The sequence below is a fragment of the Globicephala melas genome, chromosome 3, assembly GCF_963455315.2.
Source record: "Globicephala melas chromosome 3, mGloMel1.2, whole genome shotgun sequence".
Lineage (NCBI taxonomy): Eukaryota > Metazoa > Chordata > Mammalia > Artiodactyla > Delphinidae > Globicephala > Globicephala melas.
The window spans coordinates 151,607,328-151,627,815 of NC_083316.1; the positions used below are offsets into that span (position 1 = coordinate 151,607,328).

At 39.8% G+C, this 20,488-nt stretch overlaps 1 protein-coding gene across 9 annotated transcripts in view; it reads right to left on the minus strand.

The window, feature by feature from the left end:
* The window catches only part of UIMC1 (ubiquitin interaction motif containing 1), a 189,402-nt gene that overhangs the window by 119,378 nt on the left and 49,536 nt on the right, over positions 1-20,488 (minus strand). For 3 of the 9 annotated variants that reach the window (XM_060296673.1, XM_060296674.1, XM_060296675.1), the window contains exon 1: positions 3,432-3,466. Coding sequence is in view for 4 of the 9 variants with exons in the window: in XM_060296670.1 (XP_060152653.1) it covers positions 3,432-3,578 (147 nt within the window). In the remaining 5 variants the exon portion in view is untranslated. Of the gene's footprint in view, positions 1-3,431; positions 3,587-10,031; positions 10,246-17,107; positions 17,243-20,488 lie in introns of those variants that run through there. The other 6 variants (XM_060296670.1, XM_070045279.1, XM_070045278.1 and 3 more) reach the window with 5 other exon arrangements.

The window sequence follows — 20,488 nt, forward strand, 5'->3', positions numbered from 1 at the left end:
ACACCGCAACGAAGAGTAGCCCCCGCTTGCCACAACTAGAGAAAGCCCATGTGAAGCAATGAAGACCCAACACAGCCAAAAATAAAATAAATTTATTAAAAAAAAAAAAGATACATGCACCCCTATGTTCATAGCAGCACTGTTCACAATAGCCAAGACATGGAAACAACCTAAATGTCCATCAACAGATGAGTGGAGAAAGGAAATGTGATACATATATACAATGGAATGCTACTCAGCCATAAAAAAGAACGAAATAATGCCATTTGCAGCAACATGGATGCAACTAAAGATTATCATACTGAGTGAAGTAAGTCAGAAAGAGAAAGACAAATACCATATGATATCACTTACATGTGGAATCTAAAATACAACATGAACCTATCTATGAAACAGAAACAAAATCACGGACATAGAGAACAGATTGGTGGTTGCCAAAGGGGGAGTGGGTTGGGGGAGGGATGGAGTGGGAGGTTGGGGTTAGCAGCTGTAAACTTTTATATATAGAGTGGATAAACAACAAGTTCCCACTGTATAGCACTATATAGAGAACTATATCTGGTATCCTATGATAAACCACAATGGAAAAGAATATTTTTAAAAAAGAATGTATATATACATAAATATACAAAAAACTGAATCACTTTTCTATACAGCAGTAATTAACACAACATTTTAAATCAATTATACTTCAATTTAAAAAAGAAAGGGAGGGACGGAGGGAGGAAGGAAGGAAGAAAAAAGTAAGACATTTCCTGGCTTCTTCTGCACCAGAGAACTAGAATGTTTTCTTGAAGAAATATTGAAATAAATAAAACAGCAGCACCAACAAGTAAAGCTTAATACAGGTATTTTTTGATAATGTCTACTAATATAGGCCAAGCACTATTGTTAGGTATTTAAGATACAAAATTCTTAACCTCTAGGAAATCATGGTCTAGTGTTGAAGGCAGTAAAACACAGCGGCAGTTTCAAAACAGTGTGACAATCAATACTACAGAAATATAGGTTCTATGAAAGCATAAGAGATGGCCAACTGACCCCAATCTTGGAAGATCTGCAAGGACCCGCCCCCCCGCCCGCCAAAGAAACTGACATCTAAGCTGAAGAATAAATTAAAGTTACTGCTGTCAGCAGTGCAAAGAGCAGAAGAAATATCAAGTAATTCATTTAATTTTAAACTCACAGCCCAAAAGAATGACTGTACCAACTACTTTTTTACACTGTAAAACAAAGTCTTTTTTAAAAATGCACAAAAATACCAAGATACTAAAAGAACATAAAGTAATATTAAAAATTAGTTGGTACGGGCTTCCCTGGTGACGCAGTGGTTGAGAGTCCGCCTGCCAATGCAGGGGACACACGTTCGTGCCCCAGTCTGGGAGAATCCCACAAAAAAAAAAAGAAAAGAAAAGAAAAGAAAAATTAGTTGGTAGACCAGTTTTATGAACAAATCCTAGTAAACCTTAAAGAACAGAAAATTCCTCTACTATTTAAACTGGTAGAACATTAAAATAATGAAAAGCTTCCTCTATTTTATACCATAAACCTAATCCTAAAATCTGATGAAAACAATACCAAAAAAAGACAATTACATAAAACAAACGCCACTAGGAATACAGATGCAAACTCATAAATGATATACTGAGAAAGAAAATTCAATATTATGTTAATGTAATATATCATGACCAAGTAAGATTTACTCCAGAAATGCGAAGATGTTCCAAAATTTAAAACTGTATTAATATATAATACTAACTGATAACAGGAGAAAAACTGTATCATCATCTTGCTAAATAATGAAATTTGATTAAATATTTGATTAAACATACATTTCTAAAAATACTAATAGTAAATAAGCAGTTAAAGAATATTTCTGAAACATAATAAAGAACAGAAATATGAAACATACAGCAAAACATCAGAATACTTCCACAATTAAATTCAAGATCAAGATAAAGATGTACTCTATCACTGACATCAATCAACATTATTGTGGAGTCTACAGTCAATGCAATAAAACAAGCAAAAAAGTTAATTGTAAACACTAGAAAGGAAAAGAGAAAAATTATCATTATTAGCAGATATAAGTGCCTATCTAAAAAACATAAGATAATCAACTGAATATTTATTTCAAAAATATGTTATAGATCAATGGAACAAAATAGAAAAGCCAAAAACTAACCTATTTACAGACAAGATTTTAATTTACAATAAAGGTGAAATTTCAAATCTTTGGAGAAAGGATAGATTGCTGAAAAACATTGGTAGAAGTGCCTAACCACTGAGACTCAGTTTTTCAATATAAATGTACACTGTTTAGAGACACATGTAAATGTGGTAGCAATGTAAAGAAAAGAATGGAAAAGATAAATATAGTAGTTACCTCTGGATGTGTGGAAAGAGACGCATTTGGGGAGGGTCCACACTAAGTCAAGAGGGCTTCAAATATGGTGAATACATGTGTTCAGATTCTTTTTTTTAAACTATGCATTTACATATTATGCACTCTCCTGTACATACAATATATTTGACAATTTTTAAAAATTTAATGAGATAAATCTGTATGTGCTGTTATAGAAAGATCTACAAGTAATATTAAGTGAAAAAGCAAAACATTATGTGTCACGTGATTCGTTTCCTGTAAAAGTTTTTATTGATGGTATTATGGATAAAGACTTTTTTTTCTGGAAGAATACAGAAGAAACTGTTACCTTTCATTAAATGTACACTGACTCAGATGTACATCCTCATTGTACACCTTTCTACAGTTTTATTTTCAAACACTTTTGAACTGTTTTTATTCTGTTTTGATTTTTTAACAGGTATGTATATAACTTTTTTTTTTTTTTTTTGCGGTACACGGGCCTCTCACTGTTGTGGCCTCTCCCGTCGTGGAGCACAGGCTCCGGACGCGCAGGCCCAGTGGCCATGGCTCACGGGCCCAGCCGCTCCGCGGCATGTGGGATCTTCCCAGGCCGGGGCATGAACCCGTGTCCCCTGCATCGGCAGGCAGACTCTCAACCACTGTGCCACCAGAGAAGCCCTTAAGTAATTCTTAATTCCATTTACAAATCAAAATGAAGCTAAGTAAAAACTGCATGGTCAGGACTTCCCTGACGGTCCAGTGGTTAAAACTTCGCCTTCCAATGCAGGGGGTGCGGGTTTGATCCCTGGTCGGGGAGCTAAGATCCCACATGCCTCCCGGCCAAGACACCAAAACATAAAACAGAAGAAATATTGTAACAAATTCAATAAAGACTTAAAAATGGTCCACAACAAAAAAAAAACCTTAAAAAAAATTTTTTAATTAAAAAAAAAAAAATCAAAAAACTTCATGGTGTCATTAAGGTATAGTCTCACAAAACAAACCAGTCACAGATAAGGAGGCCTAGTCTGAGACCTAGTGCTCTACTCTTCATAATACTGACCTCTCCATCACTATCAGATATCACAATGAATGCATCCTCAAGTCTACGCTTCTTCTTCACATTGACAGGACTGGTAGTTTCTATATCTTTCCTCTCCAGGTTCTGAGCTTCAGAGACTTCTTTAACTTTTTTCTTTCTCCGTGGCATCCTTTTGTCTGAAATACAAGGAAAAATAATTTAAAGTATAAGTTTTTTAGATGCTATTTGTAATTTGGTCATGTAAAAAAAAAAGATATGCATCTAACAGAAGTAAAACTGGATTTCTGAACTCTTCTACTACTCATTAAGATTTGTATTTTTTCTATAAAGGAAAAAATACATATATAAATATATAAACCTCATCTCTTCAGCGATATTTCAATAGGAAAAATACAATAATTTATCCTAGTTCCTTAAACATTAACTTAAATAATTGGTCCTCTTGACTATATATTATTATTTATTTAAAAGTTTTTTTTTAATACCAATGCCTCAACCCAATAAAGGACATCTTCAAAATACCCACTGCTAATATCATACTTAAAGGTGAAAGACTAAATGCTTTCCTCTTAGGACAGGAACAAGACAAGAATGTCTGCTTTCATCATTTCTATTGAACATTATACTGGAGGCTCTAGACAGGTCAATTAAGCAAGAAGAAGAAATAAAAGACATCCAAATAGGAAAGGAAGAAGTAAAACTACTGCCTTTTGTAGATGGCATGATCTTGTATTCAAAAAATAAGAACTAAGAAATCCACTAAAAAACTGTTATAATTAATGAAAAAGTTCAGCAAGATTGCTGGATACAAGGTAAATATACAAAAATCAATTATACTGTTATCTACTAGCAATAAATAATCCAAAAATGAAAATTTTAAATTCCATTCTTAATAGCATCAAAAATAATAAAATTCTTAAATAATAATAAAATTCTTAACAAAATTTAACAAAAGTGCAACACCTGCAACTGAAAACTTTAAAATATTGTTGAAAGATATAAAAGATCTAAGTAAATGCAAAGACATCCCATGTTCATGAACTGGAAGACTTGACATTGTTAAGACAACAATATTCCCCAAATTGCTCTACAGATACAACATAATCCCTAATACAATTCCTATTGGCTTTTTTGTAGACATAGACAAGTTGATCCTAAAATTCATATGGAAAAACAGAGGTCCCAGAATAGCCAAAATAATCTTGAAAAAAAGGAACAAAGCTGAAGGACTCACACATCTCAATTTCAAAACTTACTACAAAGCTACATCATCAAGACCGTGTGGCACTGGCACAAGAACAGAAATAAAGATAAATGGAATAGAAGAACTATTCATTATGTGACAGTCAGGAAAACACCCACACGTTTGCTATCAATTGCTTTCGACAAAGGTACCAAGATAGTTCAATGGGCAAAGTATAAGTCTCTTCAACAAATGGTACTGGGACAACCAGATATCCAAATGCAAAAGAATGAAACTGGACCTCTACCTCACATAATAAAGAACTGCACAAAATAAATGGATCAAAGACCAGAATGAAAGAGCAAAACCTATAAAATTCTTAAGCAAAACATATGCATAAAGCTTTGTCATCTTGGACAGGCAATAGTTTGTTAAATATGACATAAAAAGCATAAACAACAATGGGACTTCCCTGGTGGCGCAGTGGTTAAGAATCCACCTGCCAATGCAGGGGACATGGGTTCAAGCCCTGGTCCGGGAAGATCCCACATGCCACACAGCAACTAAGCCCATGCACCACAACTACTGAGCCTGCACTCTAGAGCCCGTGATCCCCAACTACTGAGTGCACGTGCAACAACTACTGAAGCCTGCATGCCTAGAGCCCATGCTCTGCAAAAGAGAAGCCATCGCAGTGAAGCACACGCACCGCAATGAAGAGCAGCCCCCACTTGCCGCAACTAGAGAAAGCCTGTGCGCAGCAACAAAGACCCAACGCAGCCAAAAATAAATAAATAAAATAAACATATGTATTTTTTTAAAAAAGCATAAGCAACAAAAGAAAGAACAGATAAACTGGGCTTCATCTTATTAAAAACCTTTGTGCTCCAAACCATAATATTAAGAAAAGTTTAAAAAAATAATAAAGAATGTGAAAAATATTTGCAAAGCATCTATATAATAAAGGAACTGTATACAGAATATATAAAGAACTCTTGCAACTCAACAGTAAAAGGGCAAATAAACCAACTATAAAATGGGCAAAGAATATGAACACACATTTCTCCAAAGAAGATATATAAATGACCAGTAAGCACATGAAAAGGTGTTCAACACAATTAGTCATCAGGCAAATGCAAAGCCCACTAATGATTGCTATAAAAAAATAATAGAAAACAACAAGTGCTGACGAGGATATGGAGAAATTGGAATCCTAGTATATTGTTGATGGGAATGTAAAATGGTTCAGTCACTGTGGGGGAAAAAAGAAGGAATGAAGTATTAATACAGGCTACAACATGAATAAACCTTGAAAACATGTTTAGTCAAAGAAGGCAGTCACAAAATATCACATTTATATGAAACATCCAGAAGAGCAAATCTATAAACATAGAAAGTAGATTAGTGGTTGTCAAGGACAGGGGGATTGGAAGAGTTGAAGAGTAACCACTAAGGGGCAGAGAGATTTCTTTTTTGAGGTAATAAAATGTTTTAAAATTCTATACTTTTCAACTGCATGTTTTTTAATTGAAAATATAATTGATGTACAATATTATGTTATTTTCAGGTATATTAGATAGTGATCTGACATTTGCATACATTATGAAATGATCACCATAATATGTCTAGTAACTCATCTGCACCCATACAAAACTACTAAAATATTACTGACCATATTCCTTATGCTATTACATCCTCATGGCTTATTTATCTTTTAACTAGAGATTTATACCTCAATCCCTTTCATCAATTTTGCCCCATCTCCAATCCCCCTCCCCTTTGGCAACCGCCAGTTTATTCTCTGTATCTATGAGTCTGTTTTGTTTTGTTTTTTAGATTCCACATATAAGTGAGATCACACATCTGTACTTGTCTTTTTCTGTCAGACTTATTTCACTTAGCATAATACCCTCTAGATCTATCTATGCTGTTCCAAATGGCAAAATTTCATTTTCTTATGGCTCAGTAATATTTCACTGTGTGTGTGTGTGTGTGTGTGTGTGTATGACTTCTTCTTTATCCACTAACATATCAATAGACATTTAGGTTGCTTCCATATCTTGGTTACTGTAAATAATGCTGCAATTAACACTGGTGTGCATATATCTTTTCAAATTAGTGTTTTTGTTTTCTTCGGGTAAATACTCAGAAGTGAAATTGCTGGATTATATGGCAGTTCAGTTTTTTAATTTCAGTTGTATAGTTTAAGTGGGTGGATTATATGGTAAGTGAATCATATCTCAAAGTTGTGGGGGATTTTTATTTTAAGAAAACAGCAAATGTTGTCAAGGATGTGGAGAAATTTTTTATAAATTTATTTATTTATTGGCTGTGTTGGGTCTTTGTTGCTGTGTAAGGTCTTTCTCTAGTTGCAGCAAGCAGGGACTACTCTTCATTGCGTTGCACGGGTTTCTCATTGTGGTGGCTTCTCTTGTTGCAGAGCACCGGCTCTAGGCATGTGGGCTTCAGTAGTTGTGGCACACGGGCTCAGTAGCTGTGGCTCACAGGCTCTAGAGCACAGGCTCAGTAGTTGTGGCACATGGGCTTAGTTGCTCCACGGCATGTGGGATCTTCCTGGACCAGGGCTCGAACTCGTGTCCCCTGAGTTGGCAGGCAGATTCTTAACCACTGCACCACCAAGGAAGTCCCAAGGATGCAGAGAAATTAAAACTTTCATCCACTGCTAGTGAGAATATAAAATTCTGCAGCTGCTGTGGAAAATAGCTTGGCAATTCCTCAAAAAGTTAAAATACACTTAGCAATTCTACTCCCAGGTAAACACCCAATAAAATTAAAAAGTATTCAAAAAAAAAACTTGTACTTAAATGTTCATAACAGCCTTAATTATAATAGCCAAAAAATGTAAATAACCCAAATGATGAATGGATACACAAAATGTGGGACATCCATAAAATGGAATATTGGTCAGCCTTAAAAAGGAATAAAGTACTAATACATGCTACAACATGGATAAACCTTGAAAACATTATGTTAAATGAAAGCAGCCAGACACAAAAGCCCACATATTGTATGATTCTGTCTATATGAAACATCCTGAATAGACAAATCTACAGAGACAGAAAGCAGATTAAGACTGCTAGAAGTTGGAGGAGAGAGAAATATAGACAGACTACTTAATGACTATAGGGTTTCTTTCTGGGGTGATGAAAATGTTTAAAATTAGAAAGTGGTGATAGCTGCACAACATTTTGAAGGTACAAAAAGCTATTAAATTATACACTTTAAAATGACTAAAATGTTGGATTTTATGTTCTATGAATTCTACCTAAATTAAAAAAAAAACCTCCCCAGGTGATTTTACATTATAACCAAAGCAGAGACTTAATGACTTAAATAGTCACTGATTTAAAAAGAACAACCTTAGGACTTCCCTGGTGGCGCAGTGGTTAAGAATCCACCTGCCAATGCAGGGGACACGGGTTCGAGCCCTGGTCTGGGAAGACCCACATGCCACAGAGTAACTAAGCCCGTGTGCCACAACTACTGAGCCTGAGTGCCACAACTACTGAAGCCCACGGGCCTAGAGCCCATGCTCCACAACAAGAGAAGCCACCACAATGAGAAGCCCACGCACCACAACTAGAGAAAGCCAGTGCGCAGCAACGAACACCCAACATGGCCAATTAATTAATTAATTAATTTATTTATTTATTTATTAAAAAAAAAAAAAAGAACCACCTTAGGGACTTCCCTGGTGGCATAGTGGATATGACTCCACGCTCCCAATGCAGGGGACCCAGGTTTGATCCCTGGTCAGGGAACTAGGTCCCACATGCACGCTGCAACTAAGAGTTCGCATGCCACAACTAAGGAGCCTGCCTGCCGCAACTAAAACCTAACGCAACCAAATATTTTTTTTTTAAGGCAAAGCAATTTAAAAAAAATAAAATAAAAAGAACAACCTTAACTGTGTTACAAACTGCTCAAACTGTTTAATCATCCAACTACTCCTAAGGGAAATGTTACATCTTATTATCAAAAAAAGTCTGTACAGGGCTTCCCTGGTGGTGCAGTGGTTGGGAGTCCGCCTGCCGATGCAGGGGACGCGGGGATTCGTGCCCCGGTCCGGGAGGATCCCACGTGCCATGGAGCGGCTGGGCCCATAAGCCGTAGCTGCTGAGCCTGCGCATCCGGAGCCTGTGCTCCGCAATGGGAGGGGCTCCAGCAGTGAGAGGCCCACGTACCGCAAAAAAAAAAAAAAGTCTGTACAATCCTAGTATTAAGGGAGGATAGTAATAAAATGTACACCCAAACACTTCCAATCCAGAGTCATTCACAAAATCATTCCCTATCATAAGAATGGAAGCTAAACACAAATTTCTATTCTTAATGCATATTTTTTAATGACTTAAGTCTTGAAGAAATCACACAGAAAAGAAGAAAATATTAAGCTAATAGGTAAATTTTTTACTGTAGTATAGATGATTTACAATACTGTGTTGGTTCCAGGTGTACAGCAAGGTGATTCGGGTTTTTTTTTTCAGATTATTTTCCCTTACAGGTTATTGTAAGATACCAAATACTGTTGTTCCCTGTGTTATACAGTAAATCCTTGCTGCTTATCCATTTTATGTATAGTAGTTTGTATCTGTTAATCCCCTACTCCTAATTTATCCCTCCCCACCCTTCCCTTTCCCCATTGGTAACCGTAAGTTTGTTTTCTATGTCTGTGAGTCTGTTTCTGTTTTATATACAGATTCATTTGTATTATTTTTTAGATTCCACATATAAGTATTATTATATACTTGTCTTTCTGTCTGACTTCACTTAGTATGATAATCTCTAGGGCCATCCATGTTGCTGCAAATGGCATTATTTTATTCATTTTCATGGCTGAGTAATATTCCATTTTACACACACACACACACACACACACACACACACACACACACACACACACACCCCATATCTCCTTAAACCAATCATCTATTGATGGGCATCTAGGTTGTTTCCATGTCTTGGCTATTGTAAATAGTGCTGTTATGAACATTGGGGTGTCTGTATCTTCTCAAATTAGAGGTTTTGTTTTTCGTTTTATACAGCAGATCAAATTAGAGTTTTTTTCATCTTTTCTGGATATATGCCTAGGAGTAGGATTACTGGATCATATGGTATCTCTACTTTTACTTTTTTAAGGAACTCCATAACTGTTTTCCATAGTGGCTGCATCAATTTACATTCCCACCAACAGTATAAAAGGGTTCCCTTTTCTCCACACTCTCTCCAGCATTTGTTATTTGTAGACTTTTTGATAGTCATTTTGACCAGCGTGAGGAATCACAAGATCTGAGATATGCCTGTATATGAAATTCTAGAAAAGACTAATATAATCAATAGTGGAAAGAAAACAAACAAGTAATTGCCTTAGGGCAGACTGGGGGAGAGAGAGAAATGACTGATAACAGGCACAAGGGTACCTCCTGAGATAAGTGTTCTGTATCTTGATTATGGTGGTGGTGGGCTTCCCTGGTGGCGCAGTGGTTGAGAGTCCGCCTGTCGATGCAGGGGACACGGGTTCGTGTCCCGGTCCGGGAAGATTCCACATGCCGCGGAGCGGCTGGGCCCGTGAGCCATGGCCGCTGAGCCTGCGCGTCCGGAGCCTGTGCTCCGCAATGCGAGAGGCCACAACAGTGAGAGGCCCTTGTACCGCCAAAAAAAAAAAAAAAAAAAAAAAATTAGCCAGAGTGGTGCTGGGAAAACTGGACAGCTACATGTAAAAGAATGAAATTAGAACACTCCCTAACACCATACACAAGAATAAAACTCAAAATGGATTAAAGACCTAAATGTAAGGCTGGACACTATAAAGCTCTTAGAGGAAAACATAGGCAGAACACTCTCTGACATAAATCACAGCAAGATCTTTTTTAAAAGACCCACCTCCTAGACTAATGAAAACAAAAATAAACAATGGGACCTAATTAAACTTAAAAGCTTTTGCACATAAAAGGAAACTATAACAAAATGAAAAGCCAACCCTCAGAATGAGAGAAAATATTTGCCAACGAAGCAATTGACAAGGGATTAATCTCCAAAATATACAAAGAGCACATGCAACTCAATATCAAAAATACAAACAACCCAATCAAAACATGGGCGGAAGACCTAAATAGACATTTCTCCAAAGAAGACATACAGGTGGCCAATAAACACATGAAAAGATGCCCAAGATCACTAATTATTAGAGAAATGCAAATCAAAACTACAATGAGGTATCACCTCACACCAGTCAGAAGGGCCATCATCAAAAAAAATCTACAAACAATAAATACTGGAGAGGGTGTGAAGAAAAGGAAACCCTCTTGCACTGTTGGTGGGAATGTAAATTGATACAGACACTATGGAGAACAGCATGGGGGTTCCTTAAAAAACTAAAAACAGAACTGCCATATGACCCAGCAATCCCACTCCTGGGCATATACCCGGAGAAAACCATAATTCAAAAAGATACATGCACCCCAATGTTCACTGCAGCGCTATTTACAATAGCCAGGACATGGAGCAAACCTAAATGTCCATCGACAGAAAAATGGATAAAGATGATGTGGTACATATATAAAGTGGAATATTAACCATAAAAAGGAATGAAACTGTGCAATCTGCAGAGATGTGGATGGACCCAGAAACTGTCATACAGAGTGAAGTAAATCAGAAAAAGAAAAATATCGTATAATATCGCTTATATGTGGAATCCAGAAAAATGATACAGATGAACTTATCTGCAAAGCTGAAATAGACACAGATGTAGAGAATGGATGTATGGATACCAGGGGGGCGGGGGGGAAGGAGGGGGTGGGATGAATTGGGAGACTGGGACTGACATACATACACTACTATGTATAAAACAGATCACTAATGAGAACCTACTGTACAACACAGGAAACTCTACTCAATTTTCTGTGGTGACCTAAATGGGAAGGAAATCCAAAAAAGAGGGGCTATATGTATACATATAGCTGATTCACTTTGCTGTACAGCAAAAACTAACACAACACTGTAACTATACTTCAATAAAAATTAATTTAAAAAAAAACAGGAATTTTCAAATCATCACTAAAGACTAGAGAAGTGATCCCATGCCAAATAAGCAAAATTTGGAGGAGTTTTATTAGAAAATATTTTGGTTGAAAAAAATCAGACAGACTATGCTGATCCAAAACCATAGTCCCAGGGACTCCTTTGGTGGCGCAATGGTTAAGAAACCACCTGCCAATTCAGAGAACATGGGTTCGATCCCTGGTCCAGGAAGATCCCACATGCCACACAGCAACTAAGCCCGTGTGCTGTAACTACTGAGCCTGCGCTCTAGAGCCCGCAAGCTACAACTACTGAGCCCATGCATGGCAACTACTTAAGCCCATGTGCTCTAAGGCCCACGTGCCACAACCACTGAGCCCATGTGCTGCAACTACTGAAGCCCGCGCGCCTAGAGCCCATGCTCTGCAACAAGAGAAGCCACCGCAATGAGAAGCCCGCACACCACAATGAAGAGCAGCCCCGCTCGCCACAACTAGAGAAAGCCCGCATGCAGCAATGAAGACCCAATGCAGCCAAAAAAATTAATTAATTAAACAAACTAAAAAAAAACTAAAAAAAAAAAAATAGTCCCATACTTGAAAAACAAAACCGGAAAAGGGGAAAAGTAAAAGAGATTATTTTTATAACTTTCCTTCTCTCTCTTTCTCTCTCCCTCTGCTATGTCTTTGCTCTATCTCTGTCTCTTTCATGAACACGCACACATACACACATACACACTGACTCATCCATATACCTCGGTTCTGCGTGATGAAATCAATAGACAGACTCTTTTGGAACCTTCAGAGAGCAGAAAACTGAAATGCTAACTAGTGAGTAGATAGGGCTACAGGAATAAAGGATGACCTGATGAGAAGAGGCTAACAGTAGTAAGAATAGTAGCACGTCCCCTAAAACTGGTTTGAAAAGAGGGTCTCTGTTTACTGGATTCACCTGGTAAGGCAGCCAAAATTAGGTTGTGCCAGAACAAGGTGAAATCCATTGCCACATTATCTGCTTATAACTTTATCTCTGCTCTACATAAATAATGGTGTTTCTAGGATGCTGAAAATCACACTGAATGTAATCTCTTTACTGTTGCTTTTTCCCTAATACTGAATAAAACGTGGACGATTTCCACAATAAAAAAAAAAAAAAAACAGGGCTTCCCTGGTGGCGCAGTGGTTGAGAGTTCGCCTGCCGATGCAGGGGACACAGGTTCGTGCCCCGGTCCGGGAGGATCCCACATGCCACAGAGCGGCTGGGCCCATAAGCCATGGCCGCTGAGCCTGCGCGTCCGGAGCCTGTGCTCCACAACGGGAGAGGCCACAACAGTGAGAGGCCCGCGTACCACAAAAAAAAATAAAAAAAAATTAGCCAAAGAATCGAAGTACACATTTCTCCAAAGATTATTTACAGATGGCAAGCAAATGCGTAAAAGATGTTTAATACGAATAGCCATCAGGGAAATGTAAATCAAAACCACGATGTGATACCACTTTACACCCACCAGAATGGGTGTATGATCAAAAAGACATACAATAAGTCTTCCCTGGTGGTGCAGTGGTTAAGAATCCGCCTGCCAATGCAGGGTACATGGTTTCGAGCCCTGGTCCAGGAAGATCCCACATGCCGCGGAGCAACTAAGCCCGTGTGCCACAACTACTGAGCCTGTGCTCTAGAGCCCAAGAGCCACAACTACTGAAGCCCGCGCAACTAGACCCCGTGCTCCGCAACAAGAGAAGCCACCGCAATGAGAAGCCCATGCACCGCAACAAAGAGTAGGCCCCGCTTGCAGTTGCGACTAGAGAAAGCCCGCACGCAGCAACAAAGACCCAAGGCAGCCAAAAATAAATAAAAATAAAATAAATAAATAAAACATTTTTTAAAACTTATTAAAAAATTTAAAATAAAATTAAAAAAGACATACAATAACAAGTGTAGGCAAGGATTTGGAGAAATTGAACCCTCATACGCTACTGGTGGATATGTAAAATAGTGAAGCCTCTTTCGAAAACAGTCTAGCAGTTCCTCAAAATGTTAAAATTAGAGTTACCATACAACTCAGCAATTCCACTCCTAGGTAAATAGCCAAAAGAAATTAAAATTTATGTCCACACAAAATCTTGTACATCAATGTTCACAAAGCAGCATTACTCATGAGAGCCCCACAATGGAAACAACACAAATGTCCATCAACAGGTGAAGGAATAATGTCACATCCATACAACAGAAAATTATCCAGCAATAAAAAGGAATGAAGCCTGATACATGTAACAACATACATAAAGCTCGAAAACATCATGCTAAGTAAAAGGAAGCCAGAGGACCACATACTGTAAGACTCCATTTACATAAAATATCCGTATTAGTAAATCTATATAGACAGAGAGTAGATCAGTGATTGCTTAGGGCTCAGGGGGAATGGTACTGATGGCTTAGGGGTATGGAGTTTCTCTTTGGGGTGAAGAAATGTTCTAAAATTGGTTGTTGTGATGGTTACACAACTCTGTGAAAATACTGAAAGCCAATGAATTGTACATTTAAGTGGGTAAATTGTATGGTATATGAATTATATCTCAATAAAGATGTTTAAAAAAAATTAACCTACTGTGACCAAGCCAGAACACTAGTTATCTCTGGAGGGTACTGACTGGGAAGGGGCACAGGTGACCCTTCTGAGGTGCTGGAAATGTTCCATATCTTTATTTGGGTGGCAGTTACATGGATGTATGTACTGAACTATACAATTAAGGTTGGTTCACTTCATTATATGTCAACAATACTTTTTTAAGAAGGGCTTTTTTTAATAATAAGTATTTGTAAGTGAATGAATATTTTAATTAATCCTCATAAAAACCTAAGAAGTATATATAATTATTATGAGGAAACATAGGTTCAGAAAAGTAACTTGCCCAAAGCCACAAAGCAGGCACTTGCACATCTGTCTCTCGACTCCAAATCCTGACTCCCAATACTCCATGACTTAATCTTTGGATTTCTTCCAACTGCTGCCTAATATAAGGTATGCACACATAAATATTAGATGAATTATACTTTATGCTTATATTTAAATTATAGCATAACATATATTTAAATTATTAAATATAATTCAATAAAATATACATTTAAATTATATATATTTAAATTACTAAATGCTATATAAAGGCACAGAAGGCTAAAATTATGATAGGCTGTAGGAAGCTATATGGAGAATAAATAAGACTTAAGGTGATCCTTGAATCTAAAAGAATATCATGAATAGGTAGGGATAAGTATGGGGGAAGACTGGAGGAATCATAGTTCCCTAAGAAAACATCTTGTAAGGAATAGTTTTTATCTTTTTAAGTGTTTCTTGTACATTTAGTTATTTAAACCAGTATGTTCAAACATGATAGCAGTGGTAGCTACACCACCAAATACATGTAATTCCTTAAAGATATTTAAATAAGTAAAAACTCTTCTCCCTAGCACAGAACCACCTTCAGGCTCAAAATGGGTTTTCAAACAATCACAGCAGATAAGGGATCAGTAAGAAGTGTTAAGTACTGGCACCCCACAGATTTCAAAATTCCAGTGCTTCATGAGATTTAGCCATACTATTTCCACAGAAATTCTAAGAGTAAAAAGGTCACTGCTCAGCCAATTTAAACGAACAACCTAACATATAGTTCAACTACTATTTAAGTTGCTACCCTTCAAAATGAAAAAAAAAATTAAAATCACTAAAATAATGATTTATCTTCAATTACTTGAACAGAGGCTACAGAATGAATTACCACTGTGTCTGCAAAGAAGGAACAGTGTCTAGATGCCAACAGTCTCTTCTTAATCATGACAGTTAGGAACAAAATGTCTATAAAGAATGCACAAGCAGGAAAGGTGACCCAAAAATGAGACTTGTTACATCACAGGTTGGTAGTGTCCTTGAAAATCTCCAATTTGGAAGATATTATTTTTCTTTTTTGTTCAGCACTTCCACCATCTTGATCTATCTGAAGAACAATCACTGACAAGATAATTTAAAATCTTGACATTCTCCCTACCAAATCTGTCAAAATTGCTCTGAAAGCTTGGTGGCACAGCGACCTTAACAGTCCTCTATGAATGACTGACTTTTACGCCTAAATAAGTCACCATTCAAGAAACTCGGTACCAAGCTCTTCATCAACTGATCAGCTTGACTGTTTCTCCAATTTAAAAAAAGGTAAACGCACACACACACACCTGATGCTCTATTTTCCAGTTTATATTCAGCCTCAGTTTAGGACAAGTGTGTAAAAACAGAATCCAAACACACTGAGAAATAATTAAAGTTATTTACTGAGTCCTTGGACACTATTTTAGGTACCTCACATGCATTATAGAGGTTACTCCTCCCAATAACTCTATGTGGTAGGCATCATTATTTTACGTTATTTTTATCACGATTTTACACATTAGGAAACATTCAAAATCAAACAGCTGGTAATTTCTCAAGTTCGTAAATGGGAAAGTTGGGAATTGAAGCGCGATGTGTCTGATTCCAGAGACACACTTTTGGATTCAACTAAAAGGCACTGCCTCTAACAGGAAAAAATAAAGACAGTAGCATAAACTTTCACTTTTTCCTGGGTGTTACTCATTCTCAGTGACTAAATACAAGAACAAGAACATTGGAGTCAGTCTGGCTGGATTCAAAACCAGCTCAACGACTTACGCCATGTGTCTTCGATCTTCAGTTATCTAATATGTAAAGTGAGGAGGATAAGAGTACCTATCTCACAAGATTGTCGTGAAGATTCAACAAATGTGTATATGTAAAAAGCCTGAAACACTATCACCGTACAGCGCGGAAACATACTAGTTCTGTTGGAGAGGAAAGTGGTAAATGATGATAAGGATTCCCAAGAAACATCTTTCTATCTGGGCAAAAAAACTAGAACACTCACCAACAAAACAGTAGCCTGGAGTAGGGAGGGAGCGTGAGGAGAAAGGGGCGGAGGGGCCCAGTCGCCCTGACTCCGCGAGAAGTCCCGGCTGTGGGACCCCGCGGAAGGACGCGGCGCGGACGGAGGCCGCTCGCGGGGTGCTCAGCGTGAGAAAGACGCCTTCGAGGGGCTGGCGGGAACCAGAGCCCTTCGCCAGGGGAACCCGGGGAGAATGAAGACCGCACCCTGTGTGTGAGGGGCGCGGTCCGGGCACCCGAGGGCGGAAGCCCATCCGGCGTCACCAGGGGCCCACCAGGCGTCGAGAGGCGCCCAGTACCCTGAGGAGCCATCCCCGGTTTTCCAAGGGGCCTACCCCGCCGTCCCAAAGGGCCGTTCCTTCAGGAGGCGCCCACCTCGGCGTCCGGAGAGACCCGCCTCACCGTCGAGAGGGCCCTACCCCCAAGTCAGAGGCGCCCCTCCGGGAGAGGAGTGGGCCGCGGCCCCCCTGAGGGTGAGAAGGAGGCGGGAAGCAAGCGGGCGGGAGGTGTACCGAAGCGTCAAGTACTCACCGACCGGTCCCCGCCGCTTCGCTGAGCCCCCCCCCGTCAGGTGCCGCGGGTCGCAACCGTCCGCAGCACTTTAGGAACTAGGGGCGGACGAGCGCGCGCGAAGCTGAGGTACCGCGAGAAGACGAGCTCTCGGGGCAGGCGCATGCGCGGGCGTCCGGGGACGGAACCAACCCGCACTGCGGGGGGGAGACTGCCGCCAGGACATACCAACCGTGTGAGGTGGGAGGCGCCATCAGCGCGAGGTGGATTCCATATCCAAGGGCATACTGGGCATCTCCCGGTGGTCTCGCAGTTTGTTCGTTTGCTTTATCATTTGCTAGTGCTTTGAGGGAAACTAAAGAGTAGTAACAGGGTCCCCGAAACCCTACAGTGAAACCTTCAAAGGTTTCTCTGCCACATCAAGCCTCCTCTGGCCCTGTCTTTGCATGTATCTAAAGTTAGACTGAGGACTTACCTGGTGGCGCAGTGGTTAAGAATCCTGCCAACGCAGGGGACACGGGTTCATAGCCCTGCTCCGGGAAGATACCACATGCCGCAGAGCAACTAAGCCCATGTGCCACAACTACTGAGCCTGTGCTCTAGAGCCCACGAGCGACAACTACTGAGCCTGTGTTCCACAACTACTGAAGGCCGCGGGCGCCTAGAGCCCGTGCACCCCAATGAAGAGTGGTCCCCGCTCGCCACAGCTAGAGAAAGCCTGTGCACAGCAAAGAAGACCCAATGCAACCAAAACTAAATAAATTTATATAAATAAATAAAGTTAGACTGAAATTATCTGATAAGACCACTTGAAAACTATCTCCGGGGGCTTCCCTGGTGGCGCAGTGGTTGAGAGTCTGCCTGCCAATGCAGGGGACACAGATTCGTGCCCCGGTCCGGGAAGATCCCACATGCCGCGGAGCGGCTGGGCCCGTGAGCCATGGCTGCTGAGCCTACGCGTCCGGAGCCTGTGCTCCGCAATGGGAGAGGCCACAAAAAAACGAAAACTATCTTTGGATGGTAAATGTTAAAGTCTGACCATTTCAGGGGAAGAAGAAAATCTGGGAAATGGAAACTCTTAGAGATGCCAGGTGGAAGCAAAAAATTAGAATAGCCACTTTTGGTGAAATTTAAAATGTGCATTTTATGACCCAGCAATTTCATGTATACAGGTGTGCAGAAGAAATGTTCATGTTCAAGCCCACTTCCCTATGAAAAATGAAAACAAAGGAAATGTACAATAAGACATGAATGAATAAAACGTGGTATGTTCCTACAATAAAATATTACAACAAATAAAACTAATAAATGAGTCCTATATGTATCAACATTTGACAGCTCGTAAGAGTTGTTGAAATAGCAACGTCCCAAAGAATGTTACCGAAAATTCCGTCCTTGTCCCCTCGCCAAATGAGAATAATGAGGACAAGGTTTTGAGGATAAAGGAAAGAGAAATGTATTGATTTGCCAGCAAATGAGGAGGGTAGCAGACTAGCGCCTTGAAAACTATGACCTGCTTTCTGGGGAGAAAGCGTGTATTTAAAGCAAAGTCTTGGGGCTGGAGTTAAGATCAGAGGAACAAGCAAAAACAGCAAGAATGCCCACCCACGTTAATCAGTAACAAAGAATGCACAGTAGCAAAGAATTTAAGTTTTAGTTCCCAGCAAAGGAGGGAGAGAATGGGAAAAACAGTTTTAGAAATCATTCATTAGTTTTAGCCTTGTGGCTCTGTTATGTGTACATGTGAAATGATTTATGTAAATTTAAAAATACATAGAATTACAATATATACTGATTATGGAAAATATGTGTGTATAGAAAATGAACTAGATGAATATATGAATACACACTGGGATAATATGACGGCACGAGAGTGGGGAGGGGTGGAAGCCAGGATAAATGGAAAGGAGGAATAAAGAGCACTTTTGACAGGTCTTTCATGATTTCTTTAAAAAAAAGAAGAAAACTAAACAAAATGTTAACAGTTGGCTAGCTGAACTATAGGTACATTATTCTCAGTACTTTTTTTGTAACATTTTATTCTGGAATGCCCTTTTCCTATTCCCTCAACTCATCTACCTCCAATTGATCCGCCAAAATCCAGCTCAGTCAATTCTTCCTCTGCTTCTTCTAACCCCAATTTGAGGCAGGAGACACATGGGCCCCCAGGGCAAACGGTTTGATTTCGTTCTTCGTGGACCGATACTCTGAGACAGAAACAACAGAAAAATTGAGAGAGGAGACAAGGCCCTCCTGGGATAGACTATAAGAGACCACATATTCCTCATTCTTTTCTTTTAAAATAAATTTAGTTAGTTAGTTTTGGCTGCATTGGGTCTTTGTTGCTGCGCGCAGGCTTTCTCTAGTTGCGGCAAGCAGGGGCTGCTCTTCATTGCGATGCGTGGGCTTCTCGTTGCAGTGGCTTCTCTTGTTGTGGAGCACAGGCTCTAGGCACGCAGGCTCCAGTAGTTGTGGCACACAGGCTCAGTAGTTGTGGCACACGGGCTTAGTTGCTCCACAGCATGTGGAATCTTCCCGGAACAGGGATCGAACCCATGTCCCCTGCAATGGCAGGCGGACTCCAAACCACTGCGCCACCAGAGAAGTCCCTAAATTCCTCATTCTTGAAGTCTGGAGACCTTCCCAACTATACATGCACAGAAGGGCTCCTTGGAGGTCAAAAGGGAAGTGATGGCAACTAATGCTCACTACCCATAGGCCTCTTCAGTAGAATCCATCTTGGCTAAGAGATGTGCATGCACACATGGGAAAATCCTGAGATACACCAAATATGGACTCTGATCCAGGCAAATCAAAATGATTGGTCAAAGGAAACATGGAAGAAATGCCCCATAAAAGTGATTCAAGCTGCCATGAGGGTGCGACTCTCTCTCTGAGCCCACCCATGTGTCTATCCACACATACTGTACTCTTTTTTTCTCTTAATAAATACTTTACCTGTTTCACTACTTTCTGTCTTTGTGGGGATTCTTTTTCTGCAAAGCCGTACGGCCAGGGCTTTGTCACTGACGACCGTTCTAGTGGCTAGGATCCGGTGCTCTCACTGCCGGGACCCGACCTCAATCACTGGCCGGGAACTGAAATCCTGCTTCAAGCCACTGCAGGCCAAGGCCACCCGTGATCATATTTGGTGCCGAAACCCAGGAATTCGGGAAGTCAAGGTAAACCGCGGGCTTTACCCAGCTGTGGCTTGAGGCCCCTGACTTTCACTCTTGCTCTGTCCGCTCCCAGCCTCGTGGCTCCCCACAACAACATAAGGGGTGGCAGGGGAATTTCCCAGGCCATGCAGATTCAAATAACACTTGGGTGACAGGTGACACTGTCCTTTGGGATGTGGTGGAAACATGATTTCCAACGGTGCAGGAGCCCCAGGGGTCTCTC